Source organism: Fusarium falciforme, chromosome 1 (assembly GCF_026873545.1).
Source record: "Fusarium falciforme chromosome 1, complete sequence".
Taxonomy (NCBI): domain Eukaryota; kingdom Fungi; phylum Ascomycota; class Sordariomycetes; order Hypocreales; family Nectriaceae; genus Fusarium; species Fusarium falciforme.
Window position 1 is genome coordinate 4553957 of NC_070544.1, and position 21615 is coordinate 4575571.

At 55.8% G+C, this 21615-nt stretch overlaps 9 protein-coding genes across 9 annotated transcripts; 7 read left to right on the forward strand and 2 right to left on the reverse strand.

Annotated features, from left to right (window-relative positions):
* Positions 1–1621: 1621 nt before the first annotated feature.
* On the forward strand, positions 1622–3055 carry NCS54_00128300 (Hypothetical protein; the record flags this gene model as incomplete). The annotated part of the gene is made up of 2 exons (XM_053146913.1): positions 1622–2568; positions 2620–3055. 2 exons carry the CDS (start codon positions 1622–1624, stop codon positions 3053–3055), a joined length of 1383 nt encoding a protein of 460 aa, XP_053002888.1.
* A 1794-nt stretch (positions 3056–4849) lies between these two features.
* Positions 4850–6768, forward strand: NCS54_00128400 (WW domain-containing protein; the record flags this gene model as incomplete). The annotated part of the gene is made up of 3 exons (XM_053146914.1): positions 4850–5191; positions 5249–5707; positions 5764–6768. 3 exons carry the CDS (start codon positions 4850–4852, stop codon positions 6766–6768), a joined length of 1806 nt encoding a protein of 601 aa, XP_053002889.1.
* Positions 6769–7154: 386 nt separating this feature from the next.
* Positions 7155–7938, reverse strand: NCS54_00128500 (Hypothetical protein; the record flags this gene model as incomplete). Its single annotated transcript, XM_053146915.1, has 2 exons — positions 7155–7559; positions 7624–7938. 2 exons carry the CDS (start codon positions 7936–7938, stop codon positions 7155–7157), a joined length of 720 nt encoding a protein of 239 aa, XP_053002890.1.
* A 3122-nt stretch (positions 7939–11060) lies between these two features.
* NCS54_00128600 (Tubulin alpha chain) lies at positions 11061–12790 on the forward strand (the record flags this gene model as incomplete). The annotated part of the gene is made up of 7 exons (XM_053146916.1): positions 11061–11085; positions 11184–11224; positions 11281–11307; positions 11372–11447; positions 11507–12037; positions 12090–12513; positions 12565–12790. 7 exons carry the CDS (start codon positions 11061–11063, stop codon positions 12788–12790), a joined length of 1350 nt encoding a protein of 449 aa, XP_053002891.1.
* Positions 12791–13325: 535 nt separating this feature from the next.
* NCS54_00128700 (Hydroxymethylglutaryl-CoA lyase) lies at positions 13326–14502 on the forward strand (the record flags this gene model as incomplete). Its single annotated transcript, XM_053146917.1, has 2 exons — positions 13326–13589; positions 13651–14502. 2 exons carry the CDS (start codon positions 13326–13328, stop codon positions 14500–14502), a joined length of 1116 nt encoding a protein of 371 aa, XP_053002892.1.
* A 448-nt stretch (positions 14503–14950) lies between these two features.
* On the forward strand, positions 14951–16817 carry NCS54_00128800 (Vacuolar proton pump subunit B; the record flags this gene model as incomplete). The annotated part of the gene is made up of 7 exons (XM_053146918.1): positions 14951–15049; positions 15106–15190; positions 15256–15275; positions 15330–15365; positions 15419–15580; positions 15633–15958; positions 16010–16817. The coding sequence occupies 7 exons, from the start codon at positions 14951–14953 to the stop codon at positions 16815–16817; spliced, it is 1536 nt and encodes a 511-aa protein (XP_053002893.1).
* Positions 16818–17198: 381 nt separating this feature from the next.
* NCS54_00128900 (2-(3-amino-3-carboxypropyl)histidine synthase subunit 1) lies at positions 17199–18760 on the forward strand (the record flags this gene model as incomplete). Its single annotated transcript, XM_053146919.1, has 2 exons — positions 17199–17544; positions 17607–18760. The coding sequence occupies exons 1-2, from the start codon at positions 17313–17315 to the stop codon at positions 18758–18760; spliced, it is 1386 nt and encodes a 461-aa protein (XP_053002894.1). The 5' UTR covers positions 17199–17312.
* A 525-nt stretch (positions 18761–19285) lies between these two features.
* On the reverse strand, positions 19286–19726 carry NCS54_00129000 (Hypothetical protein; the record flags this gene model as incomplete). The annotated part of the gene is made up of 1 exon (XM_053146920.1): positions 19286–19726. One exon carries the CDS (start codon positions 19724–19726, stop codon positions 19286–19288), a length of 441 nt encoding a protein of 146 aa, XP_053002895.1.
* Positions 19727–20206: 480 nt separating this feature from the next.
* NCS54_00129100 (40S ribosomal protein S6) lies at positions 20207–21396 on the forward strand (the record flags this gene model as incomplete). The annotated part of the gene is made up of 5 exons (XM_053146921.1): positions 20207–20212; positions 20360–20446; positions 20535–20897; positions 21077–21244; positions 21301–21396. The coding sequence occupies 5 exons, from the start codon at positions 20207–20209 to the stop codon at positions 21394–21396; spliced, it is 720 nt and encodes a 239-aa protein (XP_053002896.1).
* Between the last annotated feature and the right edge of the window lie 219 nt (positions 21397–21615).

A 21615-nucleotide genomic window follows, 5' to 3' on the forward strand; every position in this document is an offset into this window, starting at 1 on the left:
CGTGGTTCTTGTGAGTGTGTGTGGGGAAAAAGAAAGATCGGTTTCGGATTCTGGGCCCCGGCGCCTGCCTCGGCCGTTCGGTAAGGGACCACTTTTTTTTTCTTCTCTTCAGGTTCGACGGCTGAGCATCACATGGAGGCCGACAAAGATGCATCCCTATCCATGGCCATGGATGAACAAAGGTCATGAAAGGAGGAGGATGTGGAGGATGCGATCAGTCATTGCAATCATCATGAAACTCACTCACTTTCACAAGAGGCAGGTGTATTTACGTATTTACGTATTCTCACCGTAGCAACTCTTGTAAGTCCTGTTAGGCGCCGGCCAACCATCCAGGGGATCCACGCGCATGCGACATAGACGCCCACAGTCGAGACACATCCACCGCCAGTCGACTTCCTACGAACCCTCTCACCTTTGACCTAGCCTTGACTCGCCGGGGAAGGAAGAGAGAAAAAAAAAAAAAAAAGAGGATCAAGGCTCAGGAACATGGATGACATGCTCTCTCTCACCCCTCCGTCGATCACTCTGGGTGTGAGTGGGCATGGACATTTTTTGCTTGTATGATCTGTCGCCCATGGTGGAGATGCAACCAGGGACCCGGAGCGACGACAGCGACTAGCTTGCTTGGCCTTTTGCCGCGCTGCGATTCAGGAGACGCCTATCCATGCCTTGCTCGAGGCCTCTCTGTCAATGACTGACTAGGTCCCGTAGTTCTAGTAGTTCCTAGCATTAGGGGAGGGGTGGCGGCCCAAACGAAACAACTGAAACATCACCAGCCCGTCTCTGGCTCTCAAAGACTATAAGATGTGACCAACCCCCGACCTCCCAAGGCCTCTCTTTTTCACTTCCATCCCCAGCACTGCCAAGGAATTCATTCTACAGGCCGATCTCTTCGGGTTTTCTTCTTCTTTTTCTTCTTCTCTTTCTTGAACTTTCCCCTCGTGGGCCGGATACATTCCCTTTTCAAGACAACAACAACAAACCAACTTCACTTCTTCACTTTCTGACCTTTTCAACCGTTTGTAACGGAGGCTGGTCACTTTTTTTTCTTCGACTTGCTTCATTGAATCACTGACGCACAAGCTCGGCCTTTGTGTCACTCAAGCTCTGCCCGTCCCCTTGGACCCCTGTTTTGAGAAACAAGACCGGTTCTGTTCTGTCACTGTTCGTCACTGTTCAGGAAGCATTCACACCCCTCACACACACACCTTTTTTTCACCTCAGATTCTTCTCACCTCTTTTGTTCCGCAAGGCAACTTCTTTCATTGTCTCGCGCTACATTCCTTGCTTTCAATAGCACCACAATCCTTTATTGTTCCGTCCGACTTCGAACGCAACACGCACACACCTCGACGTCATTTCGAAAGAACCCAACGAGCCGGGCTCGATATAAAACATCACCTTCTCTGCGGCTGAAGCCAACAATACACTCCCTCCGCATCAGACACTCGTATAACCCAAGGACACACTCCTTCCACAACATTCTCAGTGCATACTTGGCGTCGGCACAGCCAACGTTTTCTTCCTCATTTCAACAGATACCCTATTCTCATCACCTCCTCGACGGAAGTGTTGTGATCAGTTCTTCTTTTCAACAACAACCACCACCAACGCAAACATGAAGTTCTTCGGTATCGAATCCGCCGCTCTCGCCCTTGGGCTCGCCGGTCTGGCCCAGGCTCACATGGAGATGACCAGCCCTCCCCCCTTCAAGTCCAAGGCCAACCCCCACGCCAACGGAGACGTCGACTACAGCATGACTGCTCCTCTCGAGGCCGGCGGCGGCAACTTCCCTTGCAAGGGCTACCACTCCCTTTTCGGCACCCCAGCTGGCGCTTCTGTTGCTGACTGGAAGGCCGGCGGCACTTACAGCATGACCATCACCGGCGGTGCCAACCACGGTGGCGGTAGCTGCCAGGCTTCTCTGTCCTTCGACAAGGGCGAGACCTGGAAGGTCATCCACTCGTACGTCGGCAACTGCCCCGGAGCTGGCACTACCAGCTACGACTTCAAGGTTCCCGCCGACACCCCCTCGGGCGAGGCCATCTTCGCTTGGACTTGGTTCAACCAGATCGGCAACCGCGAGATGTACATGAACTGCGCCGCCGTCACCATCGGCGGAGGATCCAAGAAGCGCGCCTCTGCCCTCAGCAGCCGCCCTTCCATGTTCGTCGCCAACGTCAACAACGGTTGCAGCACTGAGGAGGGCTCCGACCTTGAGTTCCCCGACCCTGGTCCGGATACCTCCAACGACTCGTCCAAGACTGCTCCTCCCAAGGGTAGCTGCGCCTCCGGCTCCGGCTCCGGTGGTGGCTCCTCTGGCGGCGACAGCGGTGCCACTCCCAGCTCTCCCGCTGGTGATGTTGGCAGCGGCAACGGAAACAACGGTGCTGCCCCTAGCTCCTCTGCTGGCGGCGACAACGGCTCCGGTGCCCCCAGCTCTGCTGCTCCTGTTTCCGCTCCTACCCAGACCCAGCCCGCCGCTGAACCTTCTCAACCTGCTGCTGAGCCTACTCAGCCCGCTGCCGAGTCTTCTGCCCCCGCTGGTGGTGCTCCCTCTCAAGTGTATGTATGCTCTGATGATGTTAAAGAACACCCTGACTCACCCATGTCTAGTCCCGGAGGTGTCTTCATCACCGTCTCCCCTCCCGCCGAGGGCACCGAGGCTCCCGTTGCTGCTCCCACCGACACCATGATGACTCTCACCAAGTCCGCTCCCGGAACTGGTAACGAGCCCGTGCCCACCAGCGTTGTCCAGCCCGAACCCGTGCCTACCACCCCTGCCGGTACCCCCGAGGCCGCTCCCACAACTCCCGCTGCCCCTGGTTCCGGCTCTGGCTCCGGCGATGGTCAGGCTCACACTGCCGGAACTGCCTGCACCTCGGAGGGTGAGTGGAACTGCATCGGTGGCTCCAAGTACCAGCGCTGCGCCTCTGGCCGATGGTCTGTTGTCCAGTCCATGGCCTCTGGCACCACCTGCTCCGGCAGCAAGGCCAAGGCTTTCGCTTGGGGCTTTGGCCGCAAGCTTGCTCTCCGTGCCCGCCGGGCGTAAAGAGTCAACTCCATGGGACCATGCACATAGGCACTCATGAGTTTCAGCTCATGATGAACATGAAAAATGGGGACAGTGGCCCTTGAGTCACGGCCTGGCCAAGGCCAAACCCGTACATATCCTGCATTTGATGGTACGGAACGGAACACGGAGGAACACGGGGATTTTTTTTCGATCATTCTTTGTACATAACAAGATTACGGAGGTATACAGGACATGAATTCAACTCATGGATACTTTGAACACTTGTTTCGATGTGACTGTGACGGTGACTTGTTTGGACTTGCAGATTGTAGAAGAGAAAGAAGACACAAGTGAAATAGAGTTTGAGTTTGTAGATGGAGAACAAAGGGACATACTGGCCCTTTATCCTTTACCCTTTGCCACGATTGGCTTTGTCCCTGCTGGCGTGCCAGGTAGGCATGTCGGCAGCCAGGATGTTGGAGCGAAGGGACGGCACAGGACAGCACGTGACGCTCCTCTTTGTCCTGCAGATGAGGTCGTCGTCAGTGGCGGAGCGCATACGTTGAAGAACAGTCGTTAGCGGCAGAGCCAGAGACGCAGTCAGAGTGAGGGTAAGAGGAAAGGATTTGAAGGAGGCAGCCCGCGTCGCACGGAATAAGGAGGCTGGAGGCCGCTTTGTCGTTGCTGCTAGTTAACTTAGAGTGAGAGCCGAGTAAGATGGGGGGGCTGAGGTAGTTTCTCTGGGTGGCTCATTCTTGGGGGGACGCGGACATCCAGGGCAAGGGGTGTGTACCTGCACCTGGCCAAGAAGGGAGTAGATATAAATATCAACGCGTCTGTAGTGGAAGCTGTAGTTGCGAGGCGCATGTCTTATTTTGACCGCTACCGAGCAAGTCTCCAATTTGCGAAGAGAAGGTCACCCCTCGTAGGCCAGCAACAGGCCCATCTCCATCCACAGTGCGCATTGCCTCAGTCGATGAGCTGGCCATTGGGCAGCAACGAGTTTCGGCGCCAATTGTGACTCTGAGTGGCGGGCTTGCACAGTGGGACACACGGTACACGTAGCACAAAGGGTCCCTCCCTCTCGTCCCCGTCGTCTAACTACGAACCCAACCCTCAGCGGTGGACGACGGCGGCGGGGGCTGTGTCGGAGTCAGGGTTCCAAAACGACTCTGGTGATGAGATGAGACAGCTGGTAATCTGTGCAAACTGTACAAACCGTCAGGTTAATACGTATGTATGTAGGTAATATTTGCCTCTCCCGGGCCAAACGGCACGATACATCAAGATGGAGGCGCATACCCTTCCCCCAAAACGTCCTAGCTATCTGCTCCATACCTCGTTCACAGCTCAGCTCAACCTTGGAGATGCCCGCCCAGCAGCGCCATCCGGATACCAGGCCCCGTCGCTAGGTGTGCTGTAAATCACTGGAACAGCGCCTGATTCATCATTTGACCGCCCGCCCGCGAGCGCGAGAGCAACCCACTTTCCTTTCCTTGCGCTGGCCTGGGCTGGGCTGGCCTTCCCCCATCCATCCCCATCCCGCCATTCATCCATCCATTCCCCATCCATTCTTGGGCCCCTCCCCCTCCAGCCTTATAACCTCCACCACCCAAGGCGACACCATCCAAACCTCTTCTCTTGCTACTTTCCCGCCCTCTTGCTGCAAACCCTCATGATTGTGGCGCTTCTTGCTCAGTGACGGAATTTCCGTCTACACGACAATCCCTCCTCGCGCGGCGACCTACATCCTTCTACTCATAGGTAGAAACACCATCCAAGCCAGCCCCTCCTCGCTTCGATAACCTCCTCGACCGCCAGACCTCGACCATGGCTGGTCCTGCCTCCCCCCAGGCCGAAGGTCCCACGTTTGCTCCGCCTGCGCTGCCCGCCGGCTGGATTGCTCAGTGGGATGGCGCGAGCAGGAAGTACTACTATGTTCAGCTCTCGACCGGAGTCTCTCAGTGGGAGGTCCCCACCGAGCCGGCCAAGACGGGCAACACTCCGGCGCCCCAGATCGAGCACCCCTACGGCGCTCCCAAGCAGCCGCCGGAGGTCATCACCCACCCGGACGGGTCGCAGACGATGCGCCATGCTGATGGCACCATGGAACCCATCATGCCCGACGGAACACGCGGTGTCGACGGTCCGTCTGGAGATCGGGGTATTGGGGTAGGTGGTGGCGCGTTGCTCCTGTGCTTACGGTTTACTGACCATTTCCCATTCTAGAGTATGGCTATGAACGCTTTGCTCGGCGGCAACAAGAACTCGTCTCACGGCGGCGGTAGCGGTGGAGGTCACGGCCCCAGTCCCCTGGGTAACCTCGGCGGTATCGCAAGCCAATTCCTCGGTGGCTCTCATGGTGGAAGCGGCGGCGGCAGTGGTGGAGGCCACGGCTCCGGTTCTTCAGGTAACCTTGGCGGTCTTGCGAGTCAATTCCTTGGTGGTTCTCATGGCGGAAGCGGTGGCAGCGGTGGAAGCGGAGGAGGCAAGCAATCCGGTGCTGGAAAGCTTGTCGGACAGCTGGCTTCGAGCTTCATGAACTCGGCCTCTCAGGAGAAGCCTCCCGCTCCGCAGAACTACCATGGCGGTGCCAACCAGCAGAACTCGCACCACGCTCAGGGAGGTCTTGCTGGTGCTGTTATGGGCGGTGTTGCTCATATGTTTGGTGGCAAGCCTGGTAGCAGCGTAAGTTGTCGCATCCTCGAATGCGCTCGGCCGTGAGACTAACAGTCTGAATCCAGCAGGGCCAAAACTTTGGCTATCACAACTCGGGACCGCAGCAACAGCAGCAGGGTGGTGGTGGTGGCGGTTCCTCTTACTCAGGCGAGGCTCCCACTTATAAGCCCCCGGGTTCAACAGGATCTGCCCCCTCAGGGACTCCTTCGGGATCGCAGCCCTACGGAACGCCCTCACCTAGCCAGCAGCAGCATAACCAGCAACACGGTTCTCATCAGCAACAACCAGGTCAAAGCTCTCCGTACGGTTCTCACCAACAGCAGCCCGGCCAGAACCCCCCTTACGGTTCGCATCAGCAGCAACCCGGCTCTCACTCACAGCAGTCTGGTTCCAACACACCTTATGGCTCACACCAGCAACAGCCTGGAGCGAACCCGCAATATGGAGCTGGTCAACAACACCCAGGATCGAGCCAACCGTACGGCTCCCACTCGCAACAGCCAAGCCAGAACTCTCCATATGGATCTCACCAGCAGCCTGGCTCGCATCAACAACAGCCAGGTGCTAACCCGTCATATGGTTCACAGGCTGGCCCGAACCAGCAACACGGCTCACACCAGCAGCAGTACGGTTCCAACTCTCAGTATGGTGGAAGTCCGCATGGATCCCAGAACAACTCGTTCCCTCCTCCACCCCCAGGAGGACCGCCTCAACAGCATGGACAGCATGGGCAACAAGGACAGCAGGGTCAGCAGGCGCAATACTTCCCTCCTCCTCCTACTGGACAACCGCCGCACCAGCAGCAATATGGACAAGGCTATCCCAATAACCCCCAGGCCGCTGGTGGTCAATACGGAGGCCCTCCTGATCAACATGGACAAAATCAACAGACCTACAGTGCACCTCCAGTTCCCGGCAACCAGCAGTATCCCCCTCCCCCTCCTGGAGGCCCTCCCGGAGGATACAATCCCTCATACAGCGGAGGCCAAGGAGGCCAGCCTTCTTATGGCGGTGGTGCCCCCCCTGTTCCACACGGAACACACCCGGGTCAATATGGAGGAGCCTACTGAGCGGCCCTTTGAGGAAATTTGGAAATCCACAACATCTACTGCCTACCATGCTGTAGTTCCCTAGGCTCAGCAAGGATGACTTGAGCATTCATCGGCAAGAGATCGCGAGATTGTGCCAAGCCAGACCCTCAGAGTGCGTTCCTCTCGCTTCGCACCTGATGGCTGGATGTTTGATATGAAAGTATGTGTCGAGACGATCGGCAGGGATATAGACGCCATGGCCCAGCCAAGGGCGGCGAGGACGAGAGTGACACATGGAGAAGAGTTACGAGAAATATGATGATCAACGTAGATAGTAGAATGCATTTGCCGGGTCCGTTTCTTTTCTTTCTTCATATGGGATTTTCGGTCACAGGGTCCGAGTACGCAAGCAACCCTCTTCTATTCTATATCTCTTTCTTTTCTCTGCTCTCGCCGGCGACGGCGATTAACTGTAGCTTGGAGGCGACAGACCTGGCTACGAACCAGGCGACCAGGCCGACCAGGACGAGGAACCCAATGGTTGGCACTAGGGAGCGAGGGATGAGATTGTACAGATAGGGGTCGAGAATAAGATCCACGAGCACGGGGGGAGGATCCCTCATGAGAGCCGCGTCGTCGGTGAAGTAATCCGCAGAAGCCTTGATCTGCAGCAAGAGAACAGAGGCACTGCGTTCTCCCTCCTCACGATCCTCCTGGCTGTCAGTACTGGGCTGGCGTGAGTAGGCGTAGTCGGCGAGTGACTGTATGAGCTCTGGTGTGTCCCAGACAGTATCCAGCTCATATACATCCATCACAAAACTCGTAGGTTGCTACGAGTAACAGGAAAGGAAGCATTAGCTTTCTGCAATTTAAGTGTTGGGGTTTTCGACATACAATTGCAGCCCAGCATACCCTGAACTCATAACGCTGGTCTGCATTCAAGCTGTCCAGCAGTAGCCACGTCGCGGCGCCAGAGGCATAATCCTTGGGTTCCGTGGGAAATACACGACGCAGATTTGTCCTGATAGACCAGGTGTCGGGCGTCAGGACGGGGAGGTTAAGGTCGGCGAGGGAGGGCTTCTGCAAGGGGATGGGGACAGCGTCTGGGGCTGTGAAGATGACCTTTTCAGCGTTGGCCTCCGTGGAACTCGCAAGGAATAGGACGAGGCCTAAGATGGGTAGAAGATGACGTAGGGCTAGTGAAAACATGGTTGCGAGGGCATTGAGTGATGGCTACCCGCGTTTACATGGCCTTGTCAAGTGTCTTGTGAGATGAGGCGTGTTGTCTGAAGCGTCACGTGGAGCCCTGTCGCCCCGCCGAGTATCTAGTTTCGACCTCAGCAGCTACAGTACCTACAACTCGGCTACTGAGAGAGCTATACAAGTCAATAATCTGGCTAGGTACCTAATTGAGGAGAGACTTGAGATTTTGGTAGGCCAAGAACGGAGAACCAACAATTCAACCATGTTTTCTCGTCGCAGTCCACTGGTTTCAATACGCGGCGCCATCATTCTGAGGTATCAAGCGTGGAAACCGGGGCAGATCATGCCTTGAGGCGAGGCCTGCGGCATGGTCAACTCTGACTACCTATCTCCTTCGGGGTATAATTTTTTACCCACGAGCACATTGTATGGGCTGATGACTTTGATGGCCTCCTTGAGGAGGGATGGGATATTGAACAGGCACCGTGAGCTCTTACCTCGATTCAATCATTCTCTCGGTTAGAACAGCACGCAACAGCCATTGTGGTCGAAGGAATGGTACCGTGATATCATCGGGACATTGCTACGGGCAGGAGAAATCTCGCTCATTCACATATCAGAAGCGGATAGTCTCATAGAACAGAGCTATAGGATGTCTAAGTTACCAGTGCATTGCCCATCTCCCGGCTTTCTGTAACGTTCATCAACCGGATAAGTGTGCATGATATGTATATTCTTGATACAAACTGAGTTTGGCTGGCTGGCTCGCATCGTTCGTTATCTCGAATCGCTTTCCGAGTCGATAAAGTAGTTGCGGCTCGGTTCCTGGTAAGCAGACGAGATAAGTTTCGCGCATCCCGAGCTTTTTGCTGTGGACAAGAGCTCGGACCTGGATGTCGTTCACAACGTTGGCTTCGTTGTTGTTCAGCAACATGATATCACCGAGATTTACCAACCCAATGTCGATGTTTTTGATGCTCTTCTCAACCTGACCAGCAATTCGATTGGTGCTCGATGCATAGGCAGGTCCCGATCTTGGACACGGCGATACACTAGGGACCCAGATGGTTGGCGATGAGGAGGACCAGGTCTTCTGAAGGCGTTTCCTAACCTGCCAGTTGTTCAACACGGTTCATGATGCCTGCCATAGCGTCATTGCTCGTGTAGGTTGGAAATCCGTGACGAGTAGCCTTTAGCAGACCCAGATTTTTTTGGCATCCCCCAGATCGCCGGGGCGCCGGCAATGGTGAATGGGTGCATGCTTTCGGGTGGAGTTGTCCTTGACCATGCAAGAAAGAGAAAAGGATAAACATAGTGTACGCGGTCGACGTTGTATGACTTGCGAAGATGTTCTTGGAGAAACTCGGGAATGTCCAAGCCGGAGAGGGTCATGGGAACAAGGGGTTCGTCGTCTGCGTCCCCAAACGAGGCGACCAACTTCATGGCTCTACCCAGAGGATTCCAACTTAGAGAGATGGGCATGATGTGATGAGCTTGCGAGATAGTATGGTGATGTGTGGGATTGGTAGAGTTGGAGATGCCAGTGCTTTTCTGTCGAGTTAATACTACGACTTATCTGCTTGGTGCTATCATTCTGCGAAGTGACGAGTCTGCACAGACCTTGGATGTTGGTGACCTGAGCCGTGAGGCAGGCGAGGTCGAGTCTAAGGGAAGCATTGCCTTCTATCCATGGTTTGATACCCATCACAACTTTCCTATTGAAGCTTTCTTCTAGCAAGCAAGGCAGGTGATGGCCACCTATGGTCGCAAGCCAAGCCTTACGCGTGTATTTAGCAACTCATCATTTCTCTCGATGGTTGTCATACACACAACATCACACATCCATTGATACCCCGTGGGAAGAACGATTAGGTTGATACCTTGGTGTGGAGGTTGTCCTGGTTGGCTGGTGGTTAACGTTATCAGAGAGTGAGGCTCGAGCCAGGGGTGAGTAAGGACGGGAACGAAAGGAGCCTGGGCCGACGTCGAAGCTCGGGCCTTGTGGGATTTGACAGGTCACAGGCCAGGTCAGGCTGGTCCAGGCCAACTCACCGACTTGATTGACTGATATTGGCCACGACGGGACATGACCCAGAGATGTTCTCAGATAGAGCTCGTTTCTCCTTGACTTGCCCCTTATAACTCGGAGTAATATCATTGTGAGAACAGAACACGAGGGGCATGGCTAGTTCACGAGGCGGTCGAGTGGTCCATGGCAGAAAAAACAAAAGCGGGAGCGGGTACGTACATGAGATAACGGGCAGGGGTGAGAAGATGGACAGGCATGGGCGAGATGGAAACAAGGGCAGTTTACTAATGGAGGTTTCCGTGGGAGAGTGAAAAAGACAGGCGTGCAAGCGAGGCCTGCCAAGTCAGGGACTGTATCTGGCTTGATCTACCTGTGGCATTCGTCCATGTCATATACGACGTAGTAGGCCGCGCTGCTCACAATCATCATATCCGAAACCGAAATTGACCCAAGATGAGTGTCGTGCGATAGAGAAAAACATGGACCCATGGATCGTCATTCGACGGAAGCGCCATGATGGATGATGGAGAGGCAGAGAGCTCCCAGGCTGCGGCCCCGCCCCGCCCCGCCAGCTTAACAATGAACCAATTTGCCGTCCATGCCCTGAGCTGCCCTGGAGCGGTGAGCCCAAGCAAGTGCCACAGGGAGCCACAGGGAGTCCAGGGAAGCCACGGTAGCTGCTGGAGAAGGCCTAGGCGGGCCAGTAGCCTAGGGGCAAGCCAGCGCTGCCAGCCAACAGGGGTGCAGCAAAGAGCAGCGCCAGCAGGGCGTTGCAGGACACGCTTGCCCCCTTCAAGACACGCCTCGAAATCAACAAATCCCAGGGCGGCAAGCCTCCCCTGTCTGCCAAATTTCCCCCACCTATTTTCTTCTCCCTCCCCGTTCCGTTGCCCGCCCGCCATCACCAAACCAAACCAATCTGCCTGCACGCCCTCGCTCTCATCCTCTCCGAGACTCCGTCGTAAAAGCCTTCTTGCCTGGCCTGTCTCCGTTTCCACCTCTACTCTTTTTTGTCGTGGTGCCTCTGCTTCACCTCCTCTTCCCTTTTGCATCGACATCCCCCATCCCCATACTTTTTTAACCACTACCATCTGCCACCATGCGTGAGGTCATTAGCATCAACGGTAAGCTCTCCCTTTGCAGCGCACACACGCACACGCACACACGCGTGCTTTCACCGCATCCCCCTTTTTTGCTTGGTGATGCTAACTTTCGACTTCAGTCGGCCAGGCCGGTTGCCAGATCGCCAACTCCTGCTGGGAGGTGAGTTTTTCCATAAGCAATCCGACATGCTCGATCACTGACTTGTTTTCTTTCAGCTTTACTGCCTCGAGCACGGCATCCAGGTACAAAACGACCCCTCGATTGTTGACAAACACACCACGACGCCCATACTGACCACAACTCTAGCCTGATGGTTACCTCACCGAGGAGCGAAAGGCTCAGGACCCCGACCAGGGCTTCAGCACTTTCTTCTCCGAGACTGGTACGAATTTGGCCTCATACCCCGAGTTTGCCAGTTCCAAACTAATCCCCCCTTTCTAGGCCAGGGCAAGTATGTCCCCCGCGCCATCTACTGCGATCTCGAGCCCAACGTCGTCGATGAGGTCCGCACCGGTCCCTACCGAAACCTCTTCCACCCCGAGATGATGATCACTGGCAAGGAGGATGCTTCCAACAACTACGCCCGTGGCCACTACACCGTCGGAAAGGAGCTCATCGATGGCGTCCTCGACAAGATCCGCCGTGTTGCCGACAACTGTGTTGGTCTCCAGGGCTTCCTCGTCTTCCACTCCTTCGGTGGTGGTACCGGTTCTGGTTTCGGTGCTCTCCTCATGGAGCGTCTGTCCGTCGACTACGGCAAGAAGAGCAAGCTCGAGTTCTGCGTTTATCCTGCTCCTCAGACCGCCACCTCTGTCGTCGAGCCCTACAACTCCATCCTGACCACCCACACCACCCTTGAGCACTCCGACTGCTCCTTCATGGTCGACAACGAGGCCATCTACGACATCTGCCGCCGAAACCTCGGTCTCGAGCGCCCCAACTACGAGAACCTGAACCGACTCATCGCTCAGGGTAGGATCTGATGATTTGTAATTCTCGGCATATCTGAGCTAACTGTACCCAGTCGTCTCTTCCATCACCGCCTCGCTCCGATTCGACGGTTCCCTCAACGTCGATCTGAACGAGTTCCAGACTAACCTGGTCCCCTACCCTCGAATCCACTTCCCTCTGGTCGCCTACGCCCCCGTTATCTCGGCCGCCAAGGCTGCCCACGAGGCCAACTCTGTCCAGGAGATGACCATGTCCTGCTTCGAGCCCAACAACCAGATGGTCAAGTGTGACCCCCGTCACGGCAAGTACATGGCCACCTGCCTGCTGTACCGCGGTGACGTTGTCCCCAACGATGCCCACGCCGCCGTTGCCACCCTCAAGACCAAGCGAACCATCCAGTTCGTCGACTGGTGCCCCACTGGCTTCAAGCTCGGTATCTGCTACCAGGCTCCCGAGAACGTCCCCAACGGCGACCTCGCCAAGGTCAGCCGCGCTGTGTAAGTCATGCCACTCCCTCGAGACCCAGAACAACGTCTAACACACAATAGGTGCATGCTGTCCAACACCACCGCCATCGCCGAGGCCTGGTCTTCCCTGTCGCTCAAGTTCGATCTCATGCACTCCAAGCGTGCCTTCGTCCACTGGTATGTTGGTGAGGGTATGGAGGAGGGTGAGTTCTCTGAGGCTCGTGAGGATCTTGCTGCCCTGGAGCGCGACTACGAGGAGGTTGCCACCGACTCGCTCGGCGAGGAGGAGCTCGAGGCTGAGTACTAAGCGGTTACGGATGCGAGGACTGGATTGCTGCTGTACAGCCAGTTTTAGCCTGTCACCGATAGAGAAGGTGTATTTTCTATTTTTCAACGGTCAGAAGCCAAAACGAGTTTTTAATGTCAAAAGACCAAATCTGTAGATGAGAACCTTGCGCGCATGCGGCATGCTCGTCTCTTAATCATTCACATCCAACTAGAGCCAGTCTTGTTTGCCAAGTATTGTATTGTAGTAGATGAAGTCAATGCAATCCTTGCTGCCCCAATAGTAGTTGCTAGCCCAATCATCAAGAGCGTACAGTAACAGAATGCGGGGAACTGAGGAACTGTCCGGAGAAGCACTAAAGATGCATCCATGGCTTGGAGCGGCCGGTGATGGAGGTTGTACCGAGGAGACTTGGGCTGGAGCTCGGCCCCCGCTGAAGCCGATGATACGCGGGTTGACATCGGCCTCGTCGAAACCATTTCTCCTCGCCTCCTCCTCTTTCTTGCAATTGAACCCACCTGAATTTGTCAAGCACAAGCCGACGACCACCTTCACCATGAGTCTTTTGCGATCCAGCATCTGCCGGGCGTGTCGGCGCTCGGGGCAGCTCCGCTGGCACAGGGGCTTTGCGACAGCCAACGCGGGCACCTCATACGACAACCGTGTCAAGCTGGTCGAGGTTGGGCCTCGCGATGGCCTGCAGAACGAGAAGAAGACGATTCCCCTGGCGACAAAGATCGAGCTGATCGAGAGACTGGCTCGGACTGGAGTTTCAACCATTGAGGCCGGCTCTTTTGTTGCTCCCAAATGGGTTCCCCAGGTATGTTCTGATGACGTCGCTTGCTGTACGTCCGTCGGTCGACTGACAGATGATGATGCAGATGGCCAATTCTAGCGAGATTCTCGAGCATCTTCTTAACCAAAAGATTTCGTCACCGGTCCCGATCTCATATTCTTTTCTCGCTCCCAATGCCAAGGGTCTGCAGAATGCTGCAAAGATTCTGGGTGATAACCCCGGCAAGTTTGCAACACAGCAGGAGCCCGCTACCGGAGCCGAGCAGGCCACGCAGCCGTCGGTTGAAGTGGCGGTCTTTGCGGCTGCTACCGAGAGCTTTTCTCAGAAGAACCTCAACTGTGATATCCAGACCTCCCTGGATCGTTTCAGGGAGGTGATCCAAGAGTCCAAGGCCTTGGGCCTCCGTGTCCGAGCCTACATCTCTGTCGTCCTGGGCTGCCCCTTTGAGGGCTTTGACGTCGACCCTCACAAGGTGGCTGAGATTGCGACGGATCTGCTGGAGTCGGGAGCGGACGAGATCTCCCTTGGAGATACTACGGGCATGGGTACGGCACCGCGGACAGGTGCGCTGCTCAAGTGCATGTCTGCTGCCGGCATCCGATCTGAGGACATTGCGATGCACTTTCACGATACGTACGGCCAGGCTCTGGTAAACACTGCCGTCTCTCTTGAGCACGGCATCCGCACGTTCGACAGCAGTGTCGGCGGGCTGGGCGGATGCCCTTATAGCCCCGGGGCCACGGGTAACGTTGCGACGGAGAACATGGTCTACTTCATGGAGACTCTGGGCATGAACACGGGCATCAACTTGGATGCCATGGCAGATATCGGATCATGGATCACGTCGGAACTGGGCAAGGAGAATGCGAGCACGGTAGGCAAGGCAGTACTTGGAGCTCGAGCTCGAGCTACAGCCGAGGCAGCTCAAGCAGCGTAGAGGAGCTTATTGGTGGCTGCCTCTTTGAGCTACGTGTTGTATGGGTGTGTTTAAGTAGCTGTGAATAGCAGAATACTGTAAAGAAGAAGAAAAAAAAAAACCAGAAAATATCAAGCAACATTGAACTTCACTTCATACTCAAAGCTATGATGGACCTCTTGTATGTCATGTGATGTCACTTTAGACAGGATGGTGTTGCGTAACAAGGTCGGGTCCTGTCCATCCATGGCTGCGGTGAGTTTATCGGCCGTGCGTCTTTGGGCTTGGGCTGGCGCTGGCGCAGGGTCCCCACTTTGGTGAAGCAAGCTCAACCTCCTCCAACCTCATCCCAGCTTAAGGCGTCCTCCCCCAACTTCATCTCCAAGCTTCCGGATCGGCTCCCCAGTCCTCCGTCCTCTTCTCTTCTCCCGCCTCTTCTCCCGCCAGCTCCCCCCATCTACAGCCCAACATGGCGGACCCGCGCGTGTCGTCGTCGTACTCGGTCGTCCCCAGGATTCGCTACAACACCGTCGGCGGCGTCAACGGTCCCCTCGTCATCCTCGAGAATGTACGTCGTCATTCAACAATCGAGCCCGCCCGAGTCCACGAGTTGACAGCAGCCAGGTCAAATTCCCGCGATACAACGAGATCGTAACTCTCACCCTGCCCGATGGCACTGAGCGCTCGGGTCAGGTTCTGGAAGCTCGAGGTGCGTTGCGGATACTGCCTAACCCCTGGCGTAGCGACGTGCGACATGCTGACAGAGATGCGTAGGTGATCGAGCCGTCGTCCAGGTACTTTTTTCCGAATGCGATAGTACACGAGCAAACGATTGATGAGTGCAATAGGTCTTCGAGGGCACTTCCGGTATCGATGTCAAGAAGGTAGGCGGCACTGCGAGAGTTAATGACAGGGCATTGGGCTAAGGCGACAACAGACCAAGGTCGAGTTCACCGGCCAGAGCTTGAAGCTCGGTGTGTCCGAGGATATGCTTGGTCGTATCTTTGATGGATCTGGACGCGCCATCGATAAGGGTCCCAAGGTGTTGGCCGAGGACTACCTCGACATCAACGGTTCTCCCATCAACCCCTACTCCCGTGTAAGGCTCCCATCGCGCGCTCGTGGTATTTCTCCCTAGCTGACAATCCCAGGAATACCCCGAGGAGATGATCTCGACCGGTATCTCTGCCATCGACACCATGAACTCGATTGCCCGAGGACAAAAGATCCCCATCTTCTCCGCCTCTGGTCTCCCTCACAACGAAATCGCCGCTCAGATTTGCCGACAGGCCGGTCTCGTCCAGAAGCAGGGCATCACCAACAAGGGTGTGCACGACGGCCACGAGGAGAACTTCTCCATCGTCTTTGGTGCCATGGGTGTCAACTTGGAAACGGCCCGTTTCTTCACTCGCGATTTCGAGGAGAACGGCAGCTTGGAGCGTACCACTCTTTTCCTGAACCTCGCCAACGATCCTACGTAAGCGCGGCCTCCGCGATGCTGCAGGCCCTGATGCTAACTGTTGACTAGTATCGAGCGTATCATTACTCCCCGTCTCGCCCTTACCACTGCCGAATACTACGCCTACCAGCTCGAGAAGCACGTCCTGGTCATTCTTACTGATCTTTCCGCTTACTGCGACGCCCTTCGAGAAGTCTCGGCTGCCCGAGAAGAAGTGCCCGGTCGACGTGGTTTCCCCGGTTACATGTACACTGATTTGTCCACCATCTACGAACGAGCCGGTCGTGTCGAGGGTCGCAACGGATCCATCACTCAGATCCCCATTCTGACCATGCCCAACGATGACATCACCCACCCCATCCCCGATTTGACTGGTTACATTACTGAGGGTCAGGTGTTTGTTGACCGTGCTCTGGCCAACCGTGGCATCTACCCTCCCATCAACGTGCTGCCCTCGCTGTCCCGTCTGATGAAGTCTGCCATCGGTGAGGGCATGACCCGCAAGGATCACGGTGATGTGTCGAACCAGCTTTACGCCAAGTACGCCATCGGTCGTGATGCCGCAGCCATGAAGGCTGTCGTCGGTGAGGAGGCTCTGTCGGCTGAGGACAAGCTCTCGCTCGAGTTCCTGGAGAAGTTTGAGCGCCAGTTCATCAGCCAGGGCCAGTACGAGTCGCGAACCATTTACGAGTCCCTGGACCTTGCGTGGAGCCTCCTCCGAATTTACCCCAAGGAGCTGCTCAACCGTATCCCCGGCAAGGTGCTCAACGAGTTCTACCAGCGTGCCGCCAAGGAGTCCAAGGCCAAGGGCAAGGCCCGGGCAGAGACTGAGGCCCGAGGCCAGCAGCAGACCGAGGAGAACCTTATTGACGCATGAGCATGAGGGCACAGCTTGTTGGCGTTTCGATAGAGAATGGTATAATGAGCGCGCGCAAGGCAGAAGTCGGAATCGCAGTAAGAGCAACTTGTTTTCAAATGATCGTTTACACGCTGGAGAGGAGGAAGAGATTGGGAGGGCAAGAGTTGGTCTCTGCTCTGGGGGGAACATAGGGAGCCGAGTTAATGCAATTCATTCAAACCCCGAGTCTGACCTTGAAACACGATAGATAGTTTAAGCAAAAGAGTTATCATGATGAGAGAGGCTTGAGTTTAGCTGTCATGGCTTCTGCAGCCTTGGGGGCCCAATGACGAAGTGTGCATGTGGAAAGTGGGCCGTACAGTGTCGAAAATTCAGACTACGCACATTGCCGCCCAACTTTTCGTTTCGAGTCTCCAGAGTCACGAAGGCGACACATATTCAGTGCCAAGGGAAAGCCAACTCACTACTGTGCTCCTTACTTTGTTCCTTTGGTATAATCAAACATTAGCCAATATGGAGGAGGACCGAAGACAGACAGATCTTGGCACGGCGGCCGATATCGAGGAAGCCCAGCTCGCTCAGGCGAGCCCCTCCCCCGCCGAGACCGAGACGACTCCTGCGACACAGAATGGAGCAACACCGTTGAAGCAGCCCAAGAAGAGATTTGTTGGAAGACGAGCGGCAGCCGAGGCGGCGGCCAAGAATGGGGGGTCTGGTGCATCGGGTGAGAGCGGTGCTGTTCAGAGTATGTACACCCTTCATGATGAGTCGAGTATGAGTGAAGCTATACTGACAAATCACACCTAGCTGCCAAACCTCGGAGAGCTCCCAGGCTTCTGAACCAGGTCCCCAAGGAAATCCTCGAGGATCCTAACCTCAAGGCAGCCATTGCTCTGCTGCCGGCCAACTACAACTTTGAGATCCCCAAGACGATCCATCGCATCCGCTCTTCAGGGGCCGAGAGGGTTGCGCTCCAGCTCCCCGAGGGCCTGCTCCTGTTTGCTACTACCATCTCCGACATCCTCACCCAGTTCTGTCCCGGCATCGAGACGCTCATCATGGGAGACGTGACTTATGGTGCGTGTTGCATCGACGACTACACGGCAAGGGCACTGGGGTGCGACTTGCTGGTGCACTATGCTCACAGTTGCCTCATCCCCGTCGACGTGACAAAGATCAAGACACTGTACGTCTTTGTCGATATCACTATCGACGCCTCGCATCTCTTGGCATCGCTAGAGCGCAACTTTGCTAGCGGTAAGACCATTGCCGTCGTTGGAACTATCCAGTTCAACGCCACCATCCACGGTGTGAGGAGCAGCCTGGAGCGGGCTGGCTTCCGCGTCGTGGTGCCGCAGATCGCTCCCCTCAGCAAGGGCGAGATCTTGGGCTGCACATCTCCTCGTCTCAAGGACGAGGATCAGGTTGATCTGATGCTGTACCTCGGCGATGGACGCTTCCATCTCGAGAGTATCATGATCCACAACCCTTCGATCCCGGCGTACCGTTATGACCCCTACTCGCGGAAACTAACGCGCGAGACGTACGGGCACGACGAGATGCAGTCGATCCGACGGACCGCCATCCAAGGGGCGAGGACGGCACGCAAATGGGGTCTGATTCTCGGAGCCCTCGGCCGGCAGGGCAACCCGCACACGCTGGGCCTCATCGAGCGTCGCCTTGCCGCGCGGGGGATCCCTGTGGTGCACCTTCTACTCAGCGAGATCTTCCCAGGCAAGCTGGCGCTCATGGCCGATGTCGAGTGCTGGGTGCAGGTGGCGTGCCCGCGACTGAGCATCGACTGGGGATACGCATTCCCTCGGCCACTGCTGACACCGTACGAGGCACTCGTGGCGCTTGGGGAGAGGGAGGACTGGGGTGAAGGTGTGTATCCTATGGATTACTACGGAAAAGATGGGTTGGGAAGGACGAGGCCTTTGGAGATTGGGGCTTCTGGTTAAAAGTTTGAAAGTGAATGAGACATGATTATAATGATACCTTGCCAGACGTGAAGATGTTCAAGTTGACCTTTATGTTAAATTCTGTATTCACTGTTCTAGTGAACCCAGTATCAAATTGGGCTCTGAGGAGCGTGCCCTCATGATCATGATATTGAAGTCAGGCTGCCTGTGCCTGCTTTACAGACGTAGAGTGATACAGTGGTCTCCCTTGATATCCCAACTTACAGCCAGCAGTGGCTTTCGAATTAGACGGGATAGATCTTGCAGTGGCCCCTTTGAAAGGGGTAGATAGACATGGCTGTTGGTGAATGGGACTGAGCCCCTACTCTGGAAGAATGTGAGTGGGCTTACTATGATGCCCCCCAAGGTCGTCCTCAGAACAACCTAACAGACCAGAGCAGACTCTTGGGCGCAAATTCATCGCCCCTTTGGTATCGAGGTCCTCTCAACGGATTCAACCCAACCTGAATAAGTGGTGATGGGGGGAGAAGTCGAAGACATGGTTGCCGATGAAGTCGTGGGTCCTCATGAAGCATTTGCCGTTCCAACAGGCTCGGGTCGATTCGAAAACATGAGCTTGTACTTGACGATCTCTACCACCTCAAGATTATCACCCTGCTCCTTCGACTCACCCCCAGAGCCAGTGACGGTGCCATTCTCCCTCCGCCGCACCACAGCCATGGCTTTCGGCAACTTCTTGACCTCACCCGTGAGACGCTGGTGCTGTCCGACGTAGAGATGCACCCGCTTCATCCACGCGGAGCCCTCGGCGTCCGGGACGTAGTCAGGGAAGTCTATTCTCCCAATTTCGATGCTGTTGGCTGGCTCGCCTTCGGCGTTCTTGGGCATGTTGACTACACCTTGGAGCTCTAGGAGAGCTAGGCCGGATGGTGTCTGTAAGAGCTGGGGCAGGGGACTTGGTGTTTTGGCATTTTTGTTGGGGGGATGAAGACTGGCGGATGACATTTTGGAAAGATACAAGCCAGATCTTATGTGAGATGCGTTTTGTAGAGGATAAATATCCCTGAGTCGGTCGATTATAGTAGGTAGACGGTCTCTCTCAATAACTTCAGGATGAACTCAACTGAAGTCGAGGTACGTACCGATCGACCAACGCGCTACGTGCCCGAGCAAGGTGGAGCACTTGGCGTCGAGCAAGATGTGGAGCTCCCATCGCGTTTTCAAGGTGGGGCGCACCTTCTTTTTTTTTTTTCTCTCACACACACAAAAAAAACAGAGGCGGGCGGAACTTCATTTCCCCGAGACCCTTAACGAGAAGGGGAAAAGCCCTCTGCGCTGATTGGCCAGCCAATTTCACCTGCGTGGGGAGCCCTAGCGACACACACTTTCTCGATTTCGCCTGCAATTTTGCAAACCTCCAACCATCCTCATACTAACTTCAAGCAGCGCCAGGTCAAGTAAACTTGCACCACCACAACTGGCAAGATGAAGGTACGAGGCCACCATCAATCGATCTCTATGGATGTGTTGCTTCTGCCGAGAAGTTGAATGCTGCTGCTCGACGACGCTCGCATCCGAGAAGATCGATTCCCGCCGCGTCTCGAGATAAACAATTTGCTGACTTGGACTCTTTAACAGTTGAACATCAGCTACCCTGCCAATGGCAGCCAGAAGCTCATCGAGATTGAGGATGAGCGCAAGCTCCGTGTCTTCATGGAGAAGCGCGTACGTCGAACCCTCCCGATCATGCACACACCGCCGCCCTTCGAAGCGACACATACAACGAACGATATGCTAACATGTTCAACCACAGATGGGCGCTGAGGTCCCCGGTGACTCCATCGGCGACGAGTTCAAGGGCTACATCTTCCGCATCACCGGCGGCAACGACAAGCAGGGTTTCCCCATGAAGCAGGGTGTCATGCACCCTACCCGTGTCCGCCTCCTCCTCTCCGACGGCCACTCCTGCTACCGCCCCCGACGCACCGGCGAGCGCAAGCGCAAGTCTGTCCGTGGCTGCATCGTCGGCATGGACCTTTCCGTCCTCGCCCTCAGCGTCGTCAAGCAGGGTGATGCCGACATCCCCGGCCTGACCGACGTCGTCCACCCCAAGCGCCTCGGCCCCAAGCGCGCCACCAAGATCCGCAAGTTCTTCGGCCTCACCAAGGATGACGATGTATGTCTCTCCCTACGCCCATACTCGATCATCGCCTGCCCGGAGCTGCAGTGGAGGAGCTGGCAGTCCGGGTAGAGTGTGAGAGGACCCTGTCCGGCCCCCTCCAGGGGGGCTAGGACAGTGGTGCGAGTTGTATACAATATTCAAAGATGAGACACTAATGTGGCTGGGGAACCTAGGTCCGCAAGTACGTTATCCGACGAGAGGTCCAGCCCAAGGGTGAGGGCAAGGCCACCTACACCAAGGCTCCCCGCATCCAGAGGCTGGTCACCCCCCAGCGTCTCCAGCACAAGCGCCACCGTGCCGCCCTCAAGCGGCGCCAGGCCGAGAAGGTCAAGGACGAGGCCGTAAGTTACACCAGTCTTCACAATACACAGGAGAACCCTGGCTGACATTCCTCCAGAACGAGTACGCCCAGGTCCTGGCCAAGCGTGTGGCCGAGGCCAAGGCCCAGAAGGCCGATGCCCGCAAGCGACGAGCAAGCTCTATGCGCAAGTAAGGATTCTGGCGTTTGATTGAAAAAAATGGGAATCATACCTTGGTCTTGTGGTTTGCATGCATTGGGAGTGAGGATTCTCTAGGGCTTGATTTTGAGCCAAAAACTTCGGCATGACCGTCGACGAATGTATTAGACGCATCTCGGGAAATGAAGATGCATTGATGCGCTCGTGTTTACACGCCGGTCCCGGTCCGCCTGCGCAGGCCCTGCATCCCGTCC